The following is a 22,513-nucleotide window of genomic DNA, read 5'->3' as shown; positions in this document are numbered from 1 at the left end:
TTTATCTCAGTTTTTCCTTTTTCTTGGTTCAGGTTTAGTCGACAATTTATTCTTCAACATTTTTTAGTTTTTATTTTTTATTTTATTATTATTTTATGCTTTTGCATTATGTCCTTGAGTGCTGAAGAAAAATTTTAATAAATGCAAATCATCATTATAATAATGATTCAAGATTGAATGCTAATTTATTTACACTGTACGAATTACAAATAAGGTATCCTATTATTGCTTAATACTGAAGTCTACTGATGTTTCAGTGTAACATTAGATGACGCGCCTATTTCCCCCTCTAGTGGGTTAAGTAGGTACTAAACACACACTTATTGTACTGGATCCAGTAGAGATTGGGGAAGGCATGTTTAGTTTAGTGTGATAGCAATGAAAACAATATTACTGTAATTTTGACAAAACCTTGGATAAATGCTATTTTCTTGTGGCATTTGTGTCATCTCCCAGCCCAGATTGTCCCGCCTGCCACTCACAAAGCGATGGAGAGGTCTTTGACAGGTCCATGATGGCTGGTGGAGATGAGCTCAGCTGAGAAGGTCTCATAATTGATGCAGTAGATCTGAGAAGCATCTGTGCCGACAAAGAAGTGCAGGCCGTCGTCTTTGAGAGCGATCGAGGTCACCCCGTTGCTCAGCTGGATGTGTCTAATGAGGACGAATAAACGATAAACACATATTTTAGAAAACATACCGTTGAGCTCTTAGCCGAACAGAGAATACTTTAAACAATAATCATCAAAATGTGGGGCGTGAACCTGGGGAGCATGCTTTATCAGTATCACGCATTATTAACATGCTTCAAGCCCTGCTTCGTATAGCCGTGCACTGCAAAATGTGCTCATTCTATTTTTACTTCATTTTTTAATTTTTTTTTTAAAATCAGCACAAATTGTGATTTTTTTTTTGTAGGTTGTTTTGTATTTTGTGCAACTGAGTTAATGTTGTCGATTATTTTTTATTAATTCACGGGTGCGTGTGTGTGACCCCGGGCAACATGCTTTATCAGCATAATTTATCAGAATGTGCTTATTGTAGCCATTTATCCTGAAGTCCTCATTTTTTTATTAAAATAAAAACAGCACAAACTGTTGCATTAATTTTAATTTTATATTGTTCTCCTGAGTTAATGTTGCTGATCAATATGAATGTATTATTTATTAAGTTTATTTCATTTAATTTTTCACTATCAAATGGCTCAACTTTTTTAAAAACATGTTTATATTCTAATTAGGAATTATTTGTATTATTTTTTTGGGCAAATTGATGCACTAAATCTTTTCTGTTACAGACTAAGAAACAATGCTAATGAAGTTATTATTTGCTGTAAATTGACCTACATTTCTCTCTTTTTTCGTTTTCCTAAATGTTAATAACGGTACAACTTTAGGCAGATATATACTTACAACAATTTTATAGACAAATGATACTATCTATTAGAGATGTCCGATAATATCGGCCTGCCGATATTATCGGCCGATAAATGCTTTAAAATGTGATATCCGAAAATATCGTTATCGTTATTTTATTATCAGTATCGTTTTTTTAATTTTTTATTTTTTATTTTTTATTAAATCAACATAAAAAACACAAGGTACACTTACAATTAGTGCACCAACCCAAAAATCCTCCCTCTCCCATTTACAGTCATTCACACAAAAAGGTTGTTTTTTTCTGTTATTAATATTCTGGTTCCTACATTATATATCAATATATATCAATACAGTCTGGAAGGGATACAGTCCGTAAGCACACATGATTGTGCGTGCTGCTGGTCCACTAATAGTACTAACCTTTAACAGTTCATTTTACTCACTTTCATTAATTACTAGTTTCTATGTAACTGTTTTTATATTGTTTTACTTTCTTTTTTATTCAAGAAAATGTTTTTAATTTATTTATCTTATTTTATTGTTTTAATTTTTTTAAAAAGGACCTTATCTTCACCATACTTGGTTGTTCAAATTAGGCATAATAATGTGTTAATTCCACGACTGTATATATCGGTATCGGTTGATATCGGTATCGGTAATTAAAGAGTTGGACAATATCGGAATATCGGATATCAGCAAAAAGCCATTATCGGACATCCCTACTATATATAGTTGTGGCAGCGAGTGGGGAAGCGCAATTTTTTTTTCTTCCTGGTGGTGCTTTAAAGGCTCTTAATTTTGGCTTGAAAAATAACTATCATTAGGGCATACATACGTGCATTGGCATTGCAAGCAACTAGATGTATGATTTGTGAGGCGAAAAACAACTTGTCATCAACTCACTTGATAGCTTTGAAGTTAGAAGCGGAACACAGCGTCAAGTTGCCGAATCCAGAACCAACAACCAGCTCACCTGTACATGTTACTTTCAGGACATTGGCGCCCTGCGTATTAAAGACATAGGGACAATCATCAAACTTTAACCTTTAGCTATTGACAGGCCTGGATCCTTGCATAAGCACTTTAGAAAAGCTCTGACCACGTTCAAGTCAATTTAGATGTGCATTGTTTATATTCTCAATAACTACTGACATCTATAATGGCTGCCAATGTCATACAGTTTTACTTTAACTTTGATTCAAATGACTAATACAGTAGATCTGACCTACCAGACTGTGTTTTGTTTTAACTGGGCCGTAGTTGCTCAGATATCGTGTCTTGGTTTGTATTTTCAAGATGTCTCCACTGGTGGTGCCGCAGAAAATAAACTCATCATCGGCTGAAAACTATAGGGAGGAAAAGAGGGAAAGTCAGTTGCGCTAAATTAAATGAACTAATAACTGCTATTGAGAGAACGTCACATTACGGCCAATATACTGTAAATACTTCTAGATCTATGTCTGTATATGTATGTGTGGATAACATAAACAAACTTGTATCTGTCCTATCTTGAATTAATTTACCGTCGCTGTGGCATAAGTGGGGTCTGAATTAGGTACTTTTATAGGCTCAGACCGAATTCTGTCAGTCCTACGGGGTATGGAATCATGTAAAATCAACCCTTGGCGGGCGAACAAGCACTCAGAGCGGACTTAGTCGGACTGCTTCTCGGTAATGTTACAATATGACATGCCAACAAAGCAAGTGCTGAACTCTGTAGAACATGCACCTGGCTCGCTGACAACAAGCTATCCATACACTTGGGTAAAACGGAATCCATCCTATTTGGGTCCCACATCAACCTTAAGAAAGTCAATGCCTTCACTATAAAAGTGGGTGACATTGTTATCACCAGGAAAGATGAGGTCACCTACCTAGGTTCCATTCTAGAGGTTAATCTTTCCTGTGATAAAATGGCAACCAAGGTAATCAAAAAGGTCAACCAACGAACGAGATTTCTCTATAGAATCTCCTCTCTGGTCAACAAAAGCACCATGAGGATTCTGGCGGGAACTCTCGTTCAACCCTTTTTCGACTACGCATGCACCTCCTGGTACCCCAGCACCTCCAAACCCCTCAAATCTAAACTCCAAACATCCCAGGACAAGCTAGTCAGATTACTTCTAGACCTCCACCACAGATCCCACCTCACTCCTACCCACTTCTCCAAAGTGGGCTGGCTCAGGGTGGAGGACAGAGTAAAACAACTTGCACTGAGCCTAGTCTATAAAATCCGCTACACCTCCCTGATACCGAAGTACATGTCAAACTACTTCCTTAACGTAAATGACCGCCATAACCACAACACCAGGGGGAGCTCCACTAACCACGTTAAACCCAGATTCCGAACTAACAAAGGTCTTAACTTATTCTCTTTCTATGCCACATCAATGTGGAATGCGCTCCCAACAGGTATAAAAGAAAGTGCATCTCTATCCTCCTTCAAAACCACAATAAAAGTTCACCTCCAGGCAGCTACAACCCTAAACTAACACCCTTACCGGATTGTTAATAATCAAATGTAAACAATCAAATGCAGATACTTTTTCTTATGCCTTCTGATCTCTCTCTCTCTCTCTCTCTCTCTCTCTCTCTCTGTCTCTCTCTCTCTCTCTCCGTCTCTCTCCGTCTCTCTCTCTCTCTCTCTGCCCACTACTTGCTGTCCATATCCTACCAAGTCAGACCTACACTGTTCCAATATCCATTTCTCTGTTCTCAATTGTTGATGACTGATGATAACAACCAAACCTAACCCGCCCTACTTATAGTATAAACACTTTTTACAATAATCCAAACTAAACTAAATACTATTGCAGTAAAAATCAGCATTAGTTCAGCACTCAAGTATGGTGATAATCAAATCAGGAAGACTCGCCACAGCAAAACCTATGAAAAATATTTGAAAAACCAAAAGTAAAAGCACAGGCATTTATAGCGCTGTGATTACAAACACTACATTGGAGGCAGCCACCACAGTTGACATACTTCACACAAAAGTCTTAAATTCTTTGTAATTGTTGGTCCAAAGCAAATTAGGATTTTGTCAAAATTAGGGTAAACCTTTTTTTTTGGTTTTTCTGTGTATTTTTTTTACGTTAGTTGCGCCGTCAGGCCCGTTTTAGATAGTCTGCTGGTCTATAACACTGCATGAATGTAGCAGCTGACTGCTGCAAATACAGCTGCTGAATCATACTTTCACGAAATAAAAGCATGTTTTATTGTAAGTTTATGAGCTGAAGCAGGTTTAGAACTGTATTTAGACAAATTATATTGGTTTATTTCGTTAGGAAAACAATGTCGGAACGCCTGCAATTGCATGCTTCTGGGTACAGGTGTCCAACACGGCCTTGTTGTTTAGTTGTCCATACTTTCTCCATACACTACTGCCATCTAATGTCTTGGAATTGCAACTGCATGCAAAGTCTACTATACAGGTAAATTAGAATATCATGCAAAGGTTTGTTTGTACCAGCAATTAAGAGTTACAAGGTGAAACTAATATATGACACAGGAAGAATTTCAAGACTACTTTTGATATACTTTTCATTATTATGGCTTACAGCTAATGAAAACTTTGAATTGAACATTTCAGAAAATTTTGGGTTTTCAAAAACTGTCAACCGTGATCATGAAAAATCGTAACAAATAAAAACTTGACATACATATATATCTTACTTTGTATGTATTTGTTATATCACATATTAATTTCACATTTGAAGTTGTATTGCTGAAATGAAAGGATTTTTACAAAATATTCTATTTTTTTTTTGTTTCACCTACAGTATATAATACTTGCAAATGAGACTCAGAACTTCAATAAATCGAGATATAACAACTGGACAATGGACAGTTATCATTATCGGACCACTTTTACAAATTAACCTTTATTAACACATGAATACACACAAAAGTAGTGAAAATTGATACTGTTGAGTACTGGAATCGACTCAAATGTGAAACGTACCAATCTCAAGGCATTATGTATACAAAACGGGCGAACGGGGATTTGATTTGGTTTGGTTGGCTGTCATTATTTTTACAATGTAGTTGCACTACAGGATCACAATATTGTCTATTTATAATCTATTCACATTGTATTTATATACCGTATTTTTCAGAGTATAAGTCGCACCGGAGTATAAGTCGCACCTGCCTAAAATGCATAATAAAGAAGGAAAAAAACATATATAAGTCGCACTGGAGCCTGGCCAAACTATGAAAAAAACTACGACTTATAGTCCGAAAAATACGGTACCCTATTCTATTTAAATGATTATGTACATACAATTCTTGTTGTGATGCCCATTGGGCTAAATCTTAGGACCACGGGTACTAAATTCTGTGCCATCTCATGTGTCTCGTCTGTGCTGGGATGACAATAAAACGTTTCTTGAATTGAATTGAATGAGTGAACCTCAATGCATTTGACAGTCCTCTTCAGCTTGCGCAGCTGACAGTCTGAAGGTCTGATCTTGTTTGCCTCGTCCAGCTCCCAGATCTGCAATGTTGCCCTGCACGTACAGAACAAGAGCAGAACTAGAAATATTATAGCCTAGTTAGCTGCTGTCCGCATGTAAACAGAAGGACATCCAACATCTTCAGGTCTTCTTTGAAAACAATGTTATTGATTGGTTCACTTTCAAAAATGCTTATCCCATACTTGCCAACTTCGAGACCTCCGATTTCGGGAGGTGGGTGGGGGGGGTGGGGGGTGGGGGGTTAGGGCGGCGGGGGGCGTGGTTGGGGCGGGGCGGTGGCGTGGTTGGGGGCGTGATTAAGAGGGGAGGAGTATATTTACAGCTAGAATTCACCAAGTCAATTATTTCATATATATATATATATATATATATATATATATATATATATATATATATATATATATATATATATATATGTCATGTCTGTGTGATCATGTTTTGTTTTAGTAATGTTCGGTTTAAATTTTGGACTTTTTGTGCACTTTTGTTTTGTTTTGTCACCATAGCAACCATTAGTTTCACCTGTCACGTCACGCACCTGTTCCACGTTTGGACTCATTGTGCACTCTTGTCACCATTGCAACCATTAGTTTTCACCTGTCACGTCACGCACCTGTTTCACGTTTCGAGTCACGCACCTGCTTTCACTAATCATGTCCATAGTATTTAAGTTCATTCATTTTCTGTTGTTCGTTCTGACGACATCACTACATTTATGCTCCTGCACACTCTCCACACCCTGATGACCCTTGCTACTCTTTTTTTTCATGCCGGTTCCATGCCAAGTAAGTTTTTGTTTGTTAAGCCACAGTTAGTGTTTTGTTTAATTGTTCATAGTTTCTGCCAATGTGCAAGTTATGTGTTTAAAGTCTAGTTTTATTCTCCGCCACTGTGCGCGCTTTTTGTTTATTCCTTTTTTGATAGTTTAAAATAAATCATGTACCCACCTTCAAGCCTTGACCAGTCCAGTTCATTTGCACCACGGGAGAACAAACCAAGCCATAGTCCAAGTCATGACAGATGTCGTCAGCAAAAAAGTTTTCCCGCAGATGACATCACGCCGCCGCCTTGTCATGACGTCACCCCACCCACTGGTGATGACGTCAGAGACCAAGATTTTTTTTTTAATTCTGTTAACTTTGTCTATCAGCCACCACCAAAGGACTTTTTTGCCAGAATCAGACACTTTCAGAACATTTTTTCACAGACCCGCTCACTGGGACAGTCCTTGCCCCCCAAGACTCAAGCCCCGCCCCCGTCACAAAATGTTTCTTTTTTTCCGCCCACTCAACACCAGGTGGGGGAAAAAGAAATATTTTTTGGACAATTTAGTGGGGAGGATTCTGCCCCCCTCCTGACCTCCCTCCACCCACCCCTAAAACCGGTTCCAGACCGCGGGGAGCGCGTCTGGTATCCGCTCCTTGGGGGGGGATAGGGCTGGGAACTGTACAGGTGGGGTGACTCAGCTTTGCCATGCCAAGCCGCAACCCCCAGCTAGACCACCTCCACCTGCACCAGTAGCTCCACGACGCCAAGCTCCGGTACCAGCTCCACGACGCCAAGCTTCGGTACCAGCTCCACGACGCCAAGCTCCGGTACCAGCTCCACGACGCCAAGCTCCGGTACCAGCTCAACGACGCCAAGCTCCGGTACCAGCTCCACGACGCCAAGCTCCGGCACCAGCTCCACGTCGCCAAGCTCCGGTACCAGCTCCACGACGCCAAGCTCCGGTACCAGCTCAACGACGCCAAGCTCCGGTACCAGCTCAACAAGTCCAAGACCAAGACCCTCCACGCCAAGCCCAAGACCAAGACCCTCCACGCCAAGACCCTCCACGCCAAGTGCCGCCAGTCGCAGCTCCACGACGCCAAGTGCCGCCAGTCGCAGCTCCACGACGCCAAGTGCCGCCAGTCGCAGCTCCACGACGCCAAGTGCCGCCAGTCGCAGCTCCACGACGCCAAGTGCCGCCAGTCGCAGCTCCACGACGCCAAGTGCCGCCAGTCGCAGCTCCACGACGCCAAGTGCCGCCAGTCGCAGCTTCACGACGCCAAGTGCCGCCAGTCGCAGCTTCACGACGCCAAGACCCGCCATGCCAAGACCAAGACCAAGACCCGCCATGCCAAGACCAAGACCAAGACCCGCCATGCCAAGACCTAGACCAAGACCAAGACCCACCATGCCAAGACCAAGACCCGCCATGCCAAGACCAAGACCCGCCATGCCAAGACCAAGACCCGCCATGCCAAGACCAAGACCCGCCATGACAAGACCAAGACCCGCCATGCCAAGACCAAGACCCACGCCAAGACCAAGACCTATACCAAGACCCACGCCGAGCTTCGCCGCCTGACGCGCCACGCCGAGCTTCGCCGCCTGACGCGCCACGCCGAGCTTCGCCGCCTGACTCGCCACGCCGAGCTTCGCCGCCTGACTCACCACGCCAAGCCACGCCTGCCACGATGACGACGCGCCTGCCTCCTCGTCGGCCACGGATATGGCCGCTACCTGGTCGCCCGCCACGCCAAGTGCGCCCACCTCCCAGTCGGCCACGAATGTGGCCATTCCCTGGGCGCCCGCCTCGCCTGCTGCAGCGGCGTTCCACTCGCCTGCTGCAGCGGCGTTCCACTCGCCGCCGCCACCTAACTCTGCCCCGGTGGATACGGGGACACGTGGCCTGGCGACCCACCGCCATGTCCCCCTCCCGCCCTCCCATGACTCTTGTTGATATTTTCTGTTTTTGGACATCTGGGATCTGTCCGTAAGGGGGGGATTCTGTCATGTCTGTGTGATCATGTTTTGTTTTAGTAATGTTCGGTTTAAATTTTGGACTTTTTGTGCACTTTTGTTTTGTTTTGTCACCATAGCAACCATTAGTTTCACCTGTCACGTCACGCACCTGTTCCACGTTTGGACTCATTGTGCACTCTTGTCACCATAGCAACCATTAGTTTTCACCTGTCACGTCACGCACCTGTTTCACGTTTCGAGTCACGCACCTGCTTTCACTAATCATGTCCATAGTATTTAAGTTCATTCATTTTCTGTTGTTCGTTCTGACGACATCACCACATTTCAATCAATCAATCAATCTTTATTTATATAGCCCTAAATCACAAGTGTCTCAAAGGGCTGCACAAGCCACAACGACATCCTCGGTACAAAGCCCACATACGGGCAAGGAAAAACACACCCCAGTGGGACGTCGATGTGAATGACTATGAGAAACCTTGGAGAGGACCGCATATGTGGGTAACCCCCCCCCTCTAGGGGAGACCGAAAGCAAAGGATGTCGAGTGGGTCTGACATAATATTGTGAGAGTCCAGTCCATAGTGGATCCAACATAATAGTAAGAGTCCAGTCCATAGTGGGGCCAGCAGGACACCATCCCGAGCGGAGACGGGTCAGCAGCGCAGAGATGTTCCCAGCCGATGCACAGGCGAGCGGTCCACCCCGGGTCCCGACTCTGGACAGCCAGCACTTCATCCATGGCCACCGGACCTGTGCCCCCCCCCCCTCAAGGAAAAGGGGAGCAGAGGAGAAAAGAAAAGAAACGGCAGATCAACTGGTCTAACAGGGGGGCTATTTAAAGGCTAGAGTATACAAATGAGTTTTAAGATGGGACTTAAATGCTTCTACTGAGGTAGCATCTCTAATTGTTACCGGGAGGGCATTCCATAGTACTGGAGCCCGAATAGAAAATGCTCTATAGCCCGCAGACTTTTTTTGGGCTCTGGGAATCACTAATAAGCCGGAGTTCTTTGAACGCAGATTTCTTGCCGGGACATATGGTACAATGCAATCGACAAGATAGGACGGAGCTAGACCGTGTAGTATTTTATACGTAAGTAGTAAAACCTTAAAGTCACATCTTAAGTGCACAGGAAGCCAGTGCAGGTGAGCCAGTATAGGCGTAATATGATCAAACTTTCTTGTTCTTGTCAAAAGTCTAGCAGCCGCATTTTGTACCAACTGTAATTTTTTAATGCTAGACATAGGGAGACCCGAAAATAATACGTTACAGTAGTCGAGACGAGACGTAACGAACGCATGAATAATGATCTCAGCGTCGCTAGTGGATAAAATAGAACGAATTTTAGCGATATTACGGAGATGAAAGAAGGCCGTTTTAGTAACACTCTTAATGTGTGATTCAAACGAGAGAGTTGGGTCGAAGATAATACCCAGATTCTTTACTGATTCGCCTTGTGTAATTGTTTGGTTGTCAAATGTTAAGGTGGTATTATTAAATAAATGTCGGTGTTTAGCAGGACCGATAATCAGCATTTCCGTTTTCTTGGCGTTGAGTTGCAAGAAGTTAGCGGACATCCATTGTTTAATTTCATTAAGACACGCCTCCAGCTGACTACAATCCGGCGTGTTGGTCAGCTTTAGGGGCATGTAGAGTTGGGTGTCATCAGCATAACAGTGAAAGCTAACACCGTATTTGCGTATGATGTCGCCTAGCGGCAGCATGTAAATACTAAAGAGTGCAGGGCCAAGAACCGAACCCTGAGGAACTACGCACGTTACCTTAACATAGTCTGAGGTCACATTATTATGGGAGACGCATTGCATCCTGTCAGTAAGATAAGAGTTAAACCACGACAAAGCTAAGTCTGACATACCAATACGTGTTTTGATACGCTCTAATAAAATATTATGATCGACGGTATCGAAAGCAGCGCTAAGATCAAGAAGCAGCAACATAGATGACGCATCAGAATCCATCGTTAGCAGTAGATCATTAGTCATTTTTGCGAGGGCTGTCTCCGTAGAGTGATTTGCCCTGAAACCGGATTGAAAAGGTTCACAGAGATTGTTAGACACTAAGTGTTCATTTAGCTGCTGTGCGACAATTTTTTCGAGGATTTTCGAAATAAAGGGAAGGTGGGACACCGGTCGGTAGTTTACCATGAGGTCAGGATCAAGGTTAGGTCTTTTGAGCAGAGGATGAATAACCGCTTTCTTGAATGCTAGGGGAACAGTGCCAGAGGAAAGTGATAAGTTTATAATATTTAGCACTGATGGACCTAATAATACAAAAAGCTCCTTGATAAGTTTCCCAGGAAGTGGGTCAAGTAAACATGTTGTTTGTTTTATCCCACTTACACGCTGTAATAGTTCCTCTAATGTTATTTCATCAAAAAGAGAGAGACTATTTTGTATTGCAGAATCCGTCGTAGATACAGTTGTATCTGTGTTCATAGAACCCAGTTGTAGCTGGGATGCGTTATCTTTAATCTCCTTTCTAATGAGTTCAATTTTCTTATTAAAGAAATTCATAAAGTCATCTGCCGAGTGGGTGGAGCTATTGGGAGGAGTCCCTTGTTGGGTTAGCGATGCTACTGTACTAAACAAAAATTTAGGGTCGTTTTTGTTGAGGCGGATGAGATTTGAGTAATATTTAGCTTTAGCTAAGGTAAGCATGCGTTTATACGATATTAAACTATCACTCCATGCTTGATGGAAAACCTCAAGCTTGGTCGCGCGCCATTTGCGTTCCAACTTTCTACATGATAATTTATGAGCTCTGGTTTCCTCTGTAAACCATGGGGTGCGCCTTTTTTTTATTTATGCTCCTGCACACTCTCCACACCCTGATGACCCTTGCTACTCTTTTTTTTCATGCCGGTTCCATGCCAAGTAAGTTTTTGTTTGTTAAGCCACAGTTAGTGTTTTGTTTAATTGTTCATAGTTTCTGCCAATGTGCAAGTTATGTGTTTAAAGTCTAGTTTTATTCTCCGCCACTGTGCGCGCTTTTTGTTTATTCCTTTTTTGATAGTTTAAAATAAATCATGTACCCACCTTCAAGCCTTGATCAGTCCAGTTCATTTGCACCACGGGAGAACAAACCAAGCCATAGTCCAAGTCATGACAATATATATATATATATAAGAAATACTTGACTTTCAGTGAATTCTAGCTATATATATATATATATTTATTTATTTTTTTTATTTATTTTATTTTATTTTATTATATATATTATATATATATATATATATATATATATATATATATATATATATATATATATATATAAGAGAAATACTTGAATTTCAGTGTTCATTTATTTACACATATACACACACACACATAACATTCATCTACTCATTGTTGAGTTAAGGGTTGAATTGTCCATCCTTGTTCTATTCTCTGTCACTATTTCTCTAACCATGCTGAACACCCTCTCTGATGATGCATTCTGCTTCGTCTCCTTGTTGTGTGCGCAGTTGTGCACTGCACTCTTTAAAAGCCGTAGATGTTATTGTCACATATGCATGTACAGTAGATGGCAGTATTGTGCTGTTTAAGAGTGTCACCACATTGCTGTTTACGGCAGACGAACTGCTTTACGGTAGACGAAAACGTGACTGCTGTTGTTGTGTGTTGTTGCCGCGCTGGGAGGACGTTAATGAAACTGCCTAACAATAAACACACATAAGAAACCAAGAACTCGCCCTCGATCATTCTACAGTTATAACGTGATTGGGCAGGCACGCTGTTTATATTGTGGGAAAGCGGACGTGAAAACAGGCTGTTGACACGTCACTCAGGTCCGCCTGAATTTCGGGAGATTTTCGGGAGAAAATTTGTCCCGGGAGGTTTTCGGGAGAGGCGCTGGATTTCGGGAGTCTCCCGGAAAATCCGAGAGGGTTGGCAAGTATGGCTTATCCTGTTAACGGTCGCTGGTGAGCTAGAGCTCCGTGCGGTTCACTTCCATTACTAGTCAGTGTTGCCAGATGGGAAATACATTTTCATACTAGATGCTTAAAATATTGTATTTTGAGGAAAATTATGGCACATACGCGATTTGGCGTTGCTCAGGACCATCTTCTTTCGTTAAACATTACCACATATCATGTATAGTACAGCTTATAATGTAATTTCGCCTTTATTTAAATAAACTACCAAACTGTTGGGAAAAAAAAACTGTCAACTCTCCTGTTTCTCCTATTTTTGCCCTTATTTCCAAGCAGCTTTTACCATATTTTTATCTTCCAAGAAAAAAAATCCTATTAACTATCGAACATTATGCCTATGAATAAATTCATCCAGGTCATTGTAGTCAGAGCAGACTTAGATTGGTCAGATCGAGTCTGAGTGCTTGGTGTCAAAACCCAAACTATTTATCATCTAACCCTAACAGGAGTCAGGAATGCCCATCCATCCATTTTCTACCACTGGTCCCTTTCGGGGTCGCGGGGGGTGCTGGAGCCTATCTCAGCTGCATTCGGGTGGAAGGCGGTGTACACCCTGGACAAGTCGCCACCTCATCGCAGGGCCAACACAGATAGACAGACAACATTCACACTCACATTCACACACTCGGGCCAATTTAGTGTTGCCAATCAACCTATCCCCAGGTGCATGTCTCTGGAGGTGGGAGGAAGCCAGAGTACCCGGAGGGAACCCACGCAGTCACGGGGAGAACATGCAAACTCCACACAGGAATGGTTTAGCTCTATTGTGGTGCAAAACAGCTGTTAATATGCAAAGGAATGACACTTTTGTCAACACAACAGCAGTCATTAGAAAAGAAAGCCCTCGTTAGTGTTGTGGTATTGTGTGCCTTAACGACCACTCTTATCAAACATTGTGGGGTTTTTTAGAATTTTTGATCGCACAGAAGGTGAAATTATTGTAGAAATACCATCCATCCAACCGCTTGTCCCTTTTGGGGTCACGGGGGGCGCTGGAGCCTATCTCAGCTGCATTCGGGCGGAAGGCGGGGTATACCCTGGACAAGTCGCCACCTCGTAGGAATACCAATTACGTTAATATTAATATGTCTGTCCATGCTGCATGTGAAGAAGTGGGCCAAACTTGTGATTAACATAACTGAGGTGTTCCTCAAGGCTTTAAGACCACTCTTTTTGGGCAGTTACAATTGTTTTTGTAATTAATGTACTGTAACCAAGGTGTAGCTGTAGCTTGTTTACGTCAGACGCAGTCAGTAGTCATTTGTTTGACGTTTTTAGTTATACGAGTGGTGTTCCTCAAGGTTCCATTTTAGGTCCTCATCATTTAGGCTATTCAGCTGGTGGCCCGTGAGTTTAGTTAAAAAAAACTTGTGAGAGACTCACATTTTTGCAGCAGATTCTTAAAAATGCTAGAGTGCTGTCATAGAGATGATCTTTGACTAGCTTTTTTGCAGAAAGTCCTTAAAAACAGCAGAGCGCTCCTGTAAAATAAATACACCAAAAATCAAATGTCTACTGTAGAGTACGCTGGTTATCCGGAATTTATCAAATAAGACTAAGAGTGAAAGGAAAGTCTGGTCCCCTTAACTTTCTGTAGATGTGGCCACCAAAACAATTTAAAGATCCCTGGTTTAATCTAGGAACCCAGAACATTCCGAACTGTGAGATTTCATTATCTTACAACAAAAAAGGTTCGCTTACCTGCCAGCAGAAACAAACATGTTGTCATTTGTGTTGGAGAACTTGACGGTGAGGCGGTGACATAAACTGAGCGGTAAAGCTGGGGCTGAACAGATGGCCTGCTTGGATTTGATGCTCCATAGGAGTATTCTAGAAATATACAACAGTACATCTCTTGTTATTCAAGGTAATATGGAATATTTGATTGTTTTCTATGTCTGAATATTTTGAGTTGTTTCTACACTTGTGTGAACATTTAAGCATGTTGCATAAAGTTTACCTAAAATAGTGTTTCTTAACCATAGGGCTGGGGCCCAGTTTTGGGATCCGAGCACCACCTAGAGAAGTCCCCCCCAAAAAATATCTATTTCTCAGCTGTGGTCCTAATTGGCCGCTACGATACTCAATTGTAATACACTTTTCCCCCACGCGTGGCAGTAATGATAATATCAAACAAACAGAGGAAGTCTGGAGCAAAAGAAGTTTCTAAAGCGCAAAAATGATGACTCAAGTGGTGAAACTGTATTTTCATTTGCAACAACATTCTATTGACAAATTATTTAGGAAATATACATATTCATTACGATTATACATTAATTTTATAACTGCGTAATTGCATGTACATGTACTCTTCTCCACTCTCATTGTGACTTCCTTCTTATGCAGTATATTTTAATTAGTATTTATTTTTTAAAAGAGCCTGACCAAAGCCTTGGTAATAAACTTTGTTATTAACACTAAATTTCATTTCATTTGACAAGGTTATCCTGTTGAACTGTATGTAAATTAGATATAATTATTGAATAGGATTAAAATCAGGAGTAAGATTACTGATTCAGTGTTAATCTCTCAATGGGCCCCGAGTCCCTCTGTAGTGGAGAAGTTGGACCCCGAGGCCCAAAAGGTTAATAACCCCTGGTCTATACCACTTGTCCTCCTTAGGGTCACTGCAGCTGGTACCTATCCTAGCTGACTTTGGTCACCAGCCAACAACTTTAACTCAAATTCACACACATGAAGCAAACCAAAAAAAAAACATGCACACACAACATGCGCATCCCACATAGAGATGCCCATGCAGAGATTCAAACTAGTATTCTTCCTGACTGTGCAACCAACATGCTAACCACGAGCTCACCGTGCATCATATCCTGTATGGTTCATAAAGGTCTAATGGTAGCAACATCTTGACACTGCCATAGACTATTTCCATTTCCAGTTAACAAAATACTTTATTTTTCCATTATTTTCATTTAAACTGGAATGTTTACGACCTGGTTGTTAATTTTAAAGTAATTTACAAAAAACCTGCATGCTGCGATGTCTAACACAGTGGTGTCAAACGTACGGCCCGCGAACAGATTTTATCCGGCCCGCGGGATGAGTTTGCTAAGTATAAAAATTAGCTACAATTTTGGAATGAAAGAAACTGTTGTTCTAGATGTGTCCACTAGATGTCGGAATAGCAATCATTTGTATCTTTGTAGATGATGCTACATATGTAAAAAAAACAACAAAAAAAACACATGATGTTAGTGCACCAGTCGAGTAAAATGAGCAAACTACATAAATAACATCCTGTAATTTTATTTTGATATCATTTTTTTATCTTGATAGATTGAAAATCAACACCAATGAGTTGACTGATGAACATTATCACATAATTTATTCAAAAAGTATAAATAACGACAAATAAAGATATAATACTGTCCGTGTACCTTCCGTTCATTCTATTTCCAATTCTTAATTGCAAATCAAAAAACAAATTTCAGGCCATATTTTCTATTTTCATTTCTGCAACAAAAGTTGTACAACTATTTAATGACACTTTATTAAAACGACAATAGGACTCCTGCTGAACAAATATGTTAGCGTTATGCTAAAAACATGCTCAACGCAAAGGAAAAGCTAAAATACTGCTTCTGGTTTAATTTGTCATCACACAAATTTAACATGCATTTTTGCATTTTGGATAAACATATATTCAATGTTTGTGTTTATCTGGAAAAATAAAAATGTATAAAAGGAAAACGACACAGAATCCAATTTTATGGCAATATTTGAATGAAAATCAACCCTTTTTTTTTTTTCAAATCTGCTATATTTAGTAAAAATCAAAAAACGGCCCTAACTTTGTTTTTTGATTTGCGTTTCAGAATTGGAAATAGAATTAACAAAAGGTATACAGACCGAATACTATTAGGTCTGTGTACCTTCCGTTCATTCTTTTTCCAATTCTAAAACGCAAATCAAAAAACAAAGATAAGGCCGTTTTTCAATTTTTATTATATATAGCAGATTTGAAAAAACAAAAAAAACAAAAGGGTTGATTTTCATTCAAATATTGCCATAAAATTTGATTTTGTACTGTTTTCCTTTCATGGATTTTTATTTTTCCAGATAAACACAAAAATCGAAAAAAAATTAAAAATGCAAAAATGCATGTTTATTTGTGTAATGACAAATTGAACAGGAAGCAGTATTTTAGCGTTTCCTTTGCGTTTATCATGTTTTCAGCATAAACTTTGTTCAACAGGAGTCTTATTGTCATTTTTTTAAAAAGTGTCATTAAATAGTTGTCCAACTTTTGTTTCAGAAATGAAAGTAGAAAAATGGCCGGAAATGTGTTTTTTTAATTTGCATTTAAGAATTGGAAATAGAATGAACGGACCTAAAATACCACTTCCGGTTCAATTTTATGGCAATATTTTAATGAAAATCAACCCTTTATTGTTTATTTTCAAATCTGCTGTATATAATAAAAATAAAAAAACAGCCCTAATTTTGTTTTTTGATTTGCGTTTCAGAATTGGAAATACAATGAACACGGACCCTATCAACAGCAACATGTAACTGTAAAAAAAAAAAACAACAACATTATGATTTGTACATTTTCAGAATGTGCTTGTTCTATTTTTAAACAAAGAAACCAACTGAAGTTGTCTTTATTTTTAAGTTATCGTGCCGTGATTTTACCAGTCCGGCCCACTTGGGAATAGATTTTTCTCCATGTGGCCCCTGATCTAAAATGAGTTTGACATCCATGGTCTAACACCAGTTCAACAATGTTTACCTGCCATCATCCTGACCCCCGAGGGAAACCAGGTATTTGTCGGTGGGAGAAAAGGCCAACGCTTCTACTTTTCCCTCGTGGATTTGAAAGCGGGTGTAGATGGATCGTGCCGCATAATCCCAGACCAGTATCTCAGCCTAGACAGAGACACACATCTCTAAATGTCTTCCTATTTACAAGTGATCAAATGTAGATGTATGCAGGAAACATCAGAGTACCTCAAAGCCTTGGCTATTGATCTCTCCTGAAGCAATATATGTTCCACTTTTGGACATGGAGACGCAGGATACCTCGCCTGTGTGGCCATGCAGGAAGTTCTTCAAGTCATCTTTGATTCTTCTCAGAACGATAGTACAACCCAGAGGATAGATAATGTGCTCTCTGTCCGGATGAAGCCTCATGCCGAAGCGCACTTGTCCTAAAGGCACACGGGAAATGACAAAATCTACTAGTGTGTACTGTATAATAATACCGCCTGTTCTTGTTCTGTTTGCACACTATTTTGACATATGTCAAATTTTAGTACATATTACTTAAGATGAACAAATAGGTCCAACTTAGTGTGGCAAAGTTGTCTGTGGCTTAATGTCGGTGTTTGCCTAAACTTATTTGACTGATGCATGTTTGTTTTTTTTTGAGTTAATTATTTCTTCTTCTTTTTTTAATATAATTTTTGTGGGTTACTTGTTTGGGGGAGAGAAAAAAATACATTTGACTTGTGTTTAACTGTATGTTTGGACTGTACATGTCAGAAAGACAGGGCTCCTGGCATAAACACTTGACTTACACAGTTTTCATTTTAACAAATAGCCATGTTGGTAGCCTTGGAGGGTTTGATTTCATTAGCATATTAGAATATCAAACCCTAGTAATGTTTACGATCAAAATGGGGACACAAACAAAATGTGCAGAACTTACCGTTAAACCCCGTAACAGCCGCAAGTTCAAGCGGTGGAACATTATTTGGTTCAAGATCCATGTTGTTTTACAAGTCACTGGAGAATTGCTCTGTGTTTTGAATAAACAAAAAGTGTGGCATTAGGTGAGGTAAGAAATAATTCCTGTACTGGCCCAATTATCCTGATCCTTACTAAATCCGTTATACAGTGCTCAATACCGGGGTAGAGTGGAATATACGTTAGGTCAGGATAAAACACAGAGGCTATTTCATCCCTACAAGCCTGTTTCGCAGCCTGTTCTTCAGGGAATCCCCTGAAGAGCAGAGAAACCAGCAAAACAGGCTTGTAGGTATGAAATAGCCACCCTTTCTTCTCCAAACTTATTGCTGGGTATAGTGGCCAAACAGCTGTTTTTTGTTTCATTTGACCACAGATTTTTCCTCCAGAAGGTCTTATCTTTGTCCATGTGATGTCAGATGAAACAAAAATTGAGCAGTTTGGCCACAATACCCAGCAATATGTTTGAAGGAGAAAAGGTGAGGCCTTTAATCCCAGGAACACCATGCCCACCGTCAAGCATGGTGGTGGTAGTATTATGCTTTGGGTCTGGTTTGCTGCCAGTGGAACTGGTGCTTTAAATTGGACAATGAAAAAGGAGGATTACCTCCAAATTTTTCAGGACAACCTAAAATCATCAGCCCGGAGGTTGGGTCTTGGGCGCAGTTGGGTGTTGCAACAGGACAATGACCCCAAACACACGTCAAAAGTGGTAAAGGAATGGCTAAATCAGGCTAGAATTAAAGTTTTAGAATGGCCTTCCCAAAGTCCTGACTTTAATGTGTGGACAATGCTGAAGAAACAAGTCCATGTCAGAAAACCAACCAATTTAGCTGAACTGCACCAATTTTGTCAAGAGTAGTGGTCAAAAATGTAACCATAGCTTGCCAGAAGCTTGTGGATGGCTACCAAAAGCGCCTTATTGCAGTGAAACTTGCCAAGGGACATGTAACCAAATATTAACATTGCTGTATGTATACTTTTGACCCAGCAGATTTGGTCACATTTTCAGTAGACCCATAATAAATTCATAAAAGAACCAAACATCATGAATGTTTTTTGTGACCAACAAGTATGTGCTCCAATCATAAAATCACAAAAAAATAAGAGTAGTAGAAATTATTGGAAACTCAAGACAGCCATGACAATATGTTCTTTACAAGTGTATGTAAACTTTTGATCGCGACTGTATATATATATATAAAGTAATCTTACCTCTAATATAGGAAGTATAAGTGTGCCTTTTTTTCTTCGTCCTTTTTCCTGCTGTTACGCTAAAAAATAAATAGCAGAGGGCAACAAAAACAAATCGATCGATTTAAGGCATTTTAAAGTTACATTATATAACACTGATCTTTTTTTGGTACCTGCATGAATGCATTGTCTAGCTCGCACTAAGGGGATTATTGTTTACTAATCACAACCTCATGACAAATGCACTACTGGTTTATTATGTCAGATATTAAAATCTTAAATAGTCTACATATCCAACAGCTAAATCGTTATATATAAACTTTCATGAAATGTCACAGCTTTTAAATTTCGAATATCATCCCAACCATTATTTCAGTTGGTCAAAGTTCTTATCAAACCCTGACTGCTGATGAAGATTTTTTAAAGCCTGTACTCTGTCCAGAAAAAGAATTGAAAAAAAAGGTCAGGAGATGTTTACGGTAAAAACAACACACAAAAAACCGGCAGCTCAGTCGCCAAAATGTTACTGTAAAAATAAAAAGTAGTAACGATTTCTATTTACAGTAATGCACTGTAAAAACGACTACATTTGATGGTAAAAACAAACAAACTGGCAGCTCATTTGCTAGAATTTTCATGTAAAAATAACACTGGTACCCATCCATCCATCCATTTTCTACCGTTTGTCCCTTTCGGGGTCGCGGGGGGTGCTGGAGCCTATCTCAGCTGACAACATTCACACTCACAATCACACACTAGGGCCAATTTAGTGTTGCCAATCAACCTATCCCCAGGTGCATGTCTTTGGAGGTGGGAAACCACGCAGTCACAGGGAGAACATGCAAACTCCATACAGAAAGATCTCGAGCCCAGGATTGAACTCAGGACCTTCCTACTGGGAGGCACGCGCACTAACCCCTGTTCCACCGTGCTGCCCTAACACTGGTACCGTAGTTGCATTTACAGTAATGCACTGGGCATGACGTTAAAGTGCATCCGGCAGTGGAGGCTTCTCTATGGGGTTTTGGGGCACTAGGAGGTTAACCCCTTTACTACTGTTACCCCAGGTGGACCTTGGCAAAGGCCTAGTACCTGATTGCCCCCTAGCCAGGGATACGGTGAAGACCTCAACGGCGGAGCAGGCGGAAGACGGTAGATTTAAGAACTACCACAACGGCTGCGATGGCGGAAGAAGGCACCCCCACATCCATGTGGGCCCAGTTATGGGGAAATAACAACCCAAGACCTCAACGGTGGAACAGGCGGAGGATGATTGCTAACCTATAGAGCGTCACAACGGCTGGGATGGTGGATGAAGGCTGCAGCAGAAAAGGGTCCCCAGTCGTCTTGGACTCCATGCCACTGGACCCTGACCCGGATCTGTCAAGGATCGTGTGGTGACTGTCTGTGCACCAGTCTCCCCACGTTAAACAAAGTCACGCACAGGTATCCTCCATAAAGGGATACCCCCCTACCAGGAGGATCGTCATACTCGCTTCGAGTGACCGCCGATGATGATGACTGTATTAACCAATGCAGATTTGTAAAGAAACAAAAAACTCCAGGATTTTACCGTGAAAATTAAGTTTTTTTTTCCACTTACAGTAATTCGGTGTAAAAAAAAACAAATTACGCGGTAAAATTCTGGCGACTGAGCAGACATATCTTGTTTTTTTGTGGGGTTTTTTTTTACCATAAAATCTACAGACTTCTTTTTACAGTGTACACACCAACCTTGTACTAGTTTCAAATCTCGTTAAAAACACAATCAGCCTTTTTCACACTATATAAATGATAAAATCATAACAAATTCTGAATAATAAGCAACATTTGCAAATATTAGCCCATAATTGTACTTTATGTCCCACATACCGGCCATGGTGCTGGGTGAAAAGTGAGTTATATTCATGTTAGGTGGAAGGCACCCAGGTATTTCACTACTACTTAGACGTTTTTTGTGTGGTTAGTACGTTAGCTCCGTGTGACGTCACTAAGATGGACAATGGCCGAAAGTAATCACGTCGTTTGTATTAACTGATCGTAATGACAATTATTCATGCAACTAGACGGTGATGTTATACATTTTGTTTGTCCTTTGAAGTCAGCCGCGATCACCGGTAATGACGACTAACATACATAAGGAAACAGTAAGAATGCACATATACTACCACAAAGACGACATACTAATGAATACTTGTTCGAAAGTGTCATTAATAAACTTACCGTTAAAGCCAGAAAACTATTGGTTTATTGATGAACGTGAGATAAGCTACTAAATATTGAAGTTTTAGCAGTCTTGCTAGTTGTATCGAGCGCCACCTAACAAACGTTACCTAGCAACGGACGAGCGAACGCCCTGAGCTTTAACATATTTTATCGGCAAAAAAGGGTTCAAAGTTCGTTTTTGTACCTGTCTCACTTTCTTTTTTAGTTTTGTAGATTGACACATTTGCGTGTTCATTTCATAACTTAACATATAGGTTTGATAAAAGCACAACTTCCGTGTACACTCTTTCACAATAAAAGCATCAAGTGTGAAAATAACGCCTTCAAGATATTATTTAAAGAAACCCAACTTTTATGGAAAACAAAACGGAAACAATACTTCTGGTCATATACCAAGCAATGTAGTCTATTTGAATAAAAAAAGAAACAGCCTACATTGCAAATATCAGTATTAGTGCACTGAGTTTCTGTAACATTTTTTATTTTCACATGAAATTAAGTTATATATCCACAAAAGACCCTAGGTATGGAGTTAGATTAGGGCCAAACTTTTTTTTACTTCTAAATAAAAAAGAAGTAATTTTGCAACTAAAAAAATAAAGTTTTGAAGCCGAACTTTGAAAAATACATGATTGTATTCTTGAAAAAAATAAAATTTCACGTTTTGATGCTGAATGTTGAAAGAAAAAGTGTATTCAACATAAAAAAGTGCACACAATTTTTGTCAGGTTGAATTCAATTATGATTCACGGTTTATTTTGAATACATTATTTTCACATTCACATTTTCACAATTACATTGTTTTCAAAATAATACACAATTA

General features: G+C 40.3%; 1 protein-coding gene across 5 annotated transcripts in view; it reads right to left on the bottom strand.

Annotated features, from left to right (window-relative positions):
* The window catches only part of cfap52 (cilia and flagella associated protein 52), a 52,562-nt gene extending 30,653 nt beyond the window's left edge, over window positions 1-21,909 (bottom strand). The window contains exons 1-10 of one of the 5 annotated variants that reach the window (XM_061983701.2): window positions 21,688-21,749; window positions 19,486-19,544; window positions 18,233-18,322; window positions 17,533-17,732; window positions 17,315-17,451; window positions 14,263-14,391; window positions 5,793-5,889; window positions 2,608-2,724; window positions 2,282-2,382; window positions 483-653 (exon numbers count right to left, since the gene is read on the bottom strand). In XM_061983701.2, coding sequence (XP_061839685.1) covers window positions 483-653; window positions 2,282-2,382; window positions 2,608-2,724; window positions 5,793-5,889; window positions 14,263-14,391; window positions 17,315-17,451; window positions 17,533-17,732; window positions 18,233-18,293 — 1,013 coding nt within the window. In that variant the 5' untranslated portion in view covers window positions 18,294-18,322; window positions 19,486-19,544; window positions 21,688-21,749. Of the gene's footprint in view, window positions 1-482; window positions 654-2,281; window positions 2,383-2,607; window positions 2,725-5,792; window positions 5,890-14,262; window positions 14,392-17,314; window positions 17,452-17,532; window positions 17,733-18,232; window positions 18,323-19,485; window positions 19,545-21,336; window positions 21,414-21,687; window positions 21,833-21,874 lie in introns of those variants that run through there. The other 4 variants (XM_061983697.1, XM_061983703.2, XM_061983698.1 and 1 more) reach the window with 4 other exon arrangements.
* Between the last annotated feature and the right edge of the window lie 604 nt (window positions 21,910-22,513).

The sequence above is a fragment of the Nerophis lumbriciformis genome, linkage group LG25 (assembly GCF_033978685.3).
Source record: "Nerophis lumbriciformis linkage group LG25, RoL_Nlum_v2.1, whole genome shotgun sequence".
Lineage (NCBI taxonomy): Eukaryota > Metazoa > Chordata > Actinopteri > Syngnathiformes > Syngnathidae > Nerophis > Nerophis lumbriciformis.
Note: the sequence above shows the minus strand (reverse complement) of the source record. Positions and strands in the feature narration are given on the sequence as shown.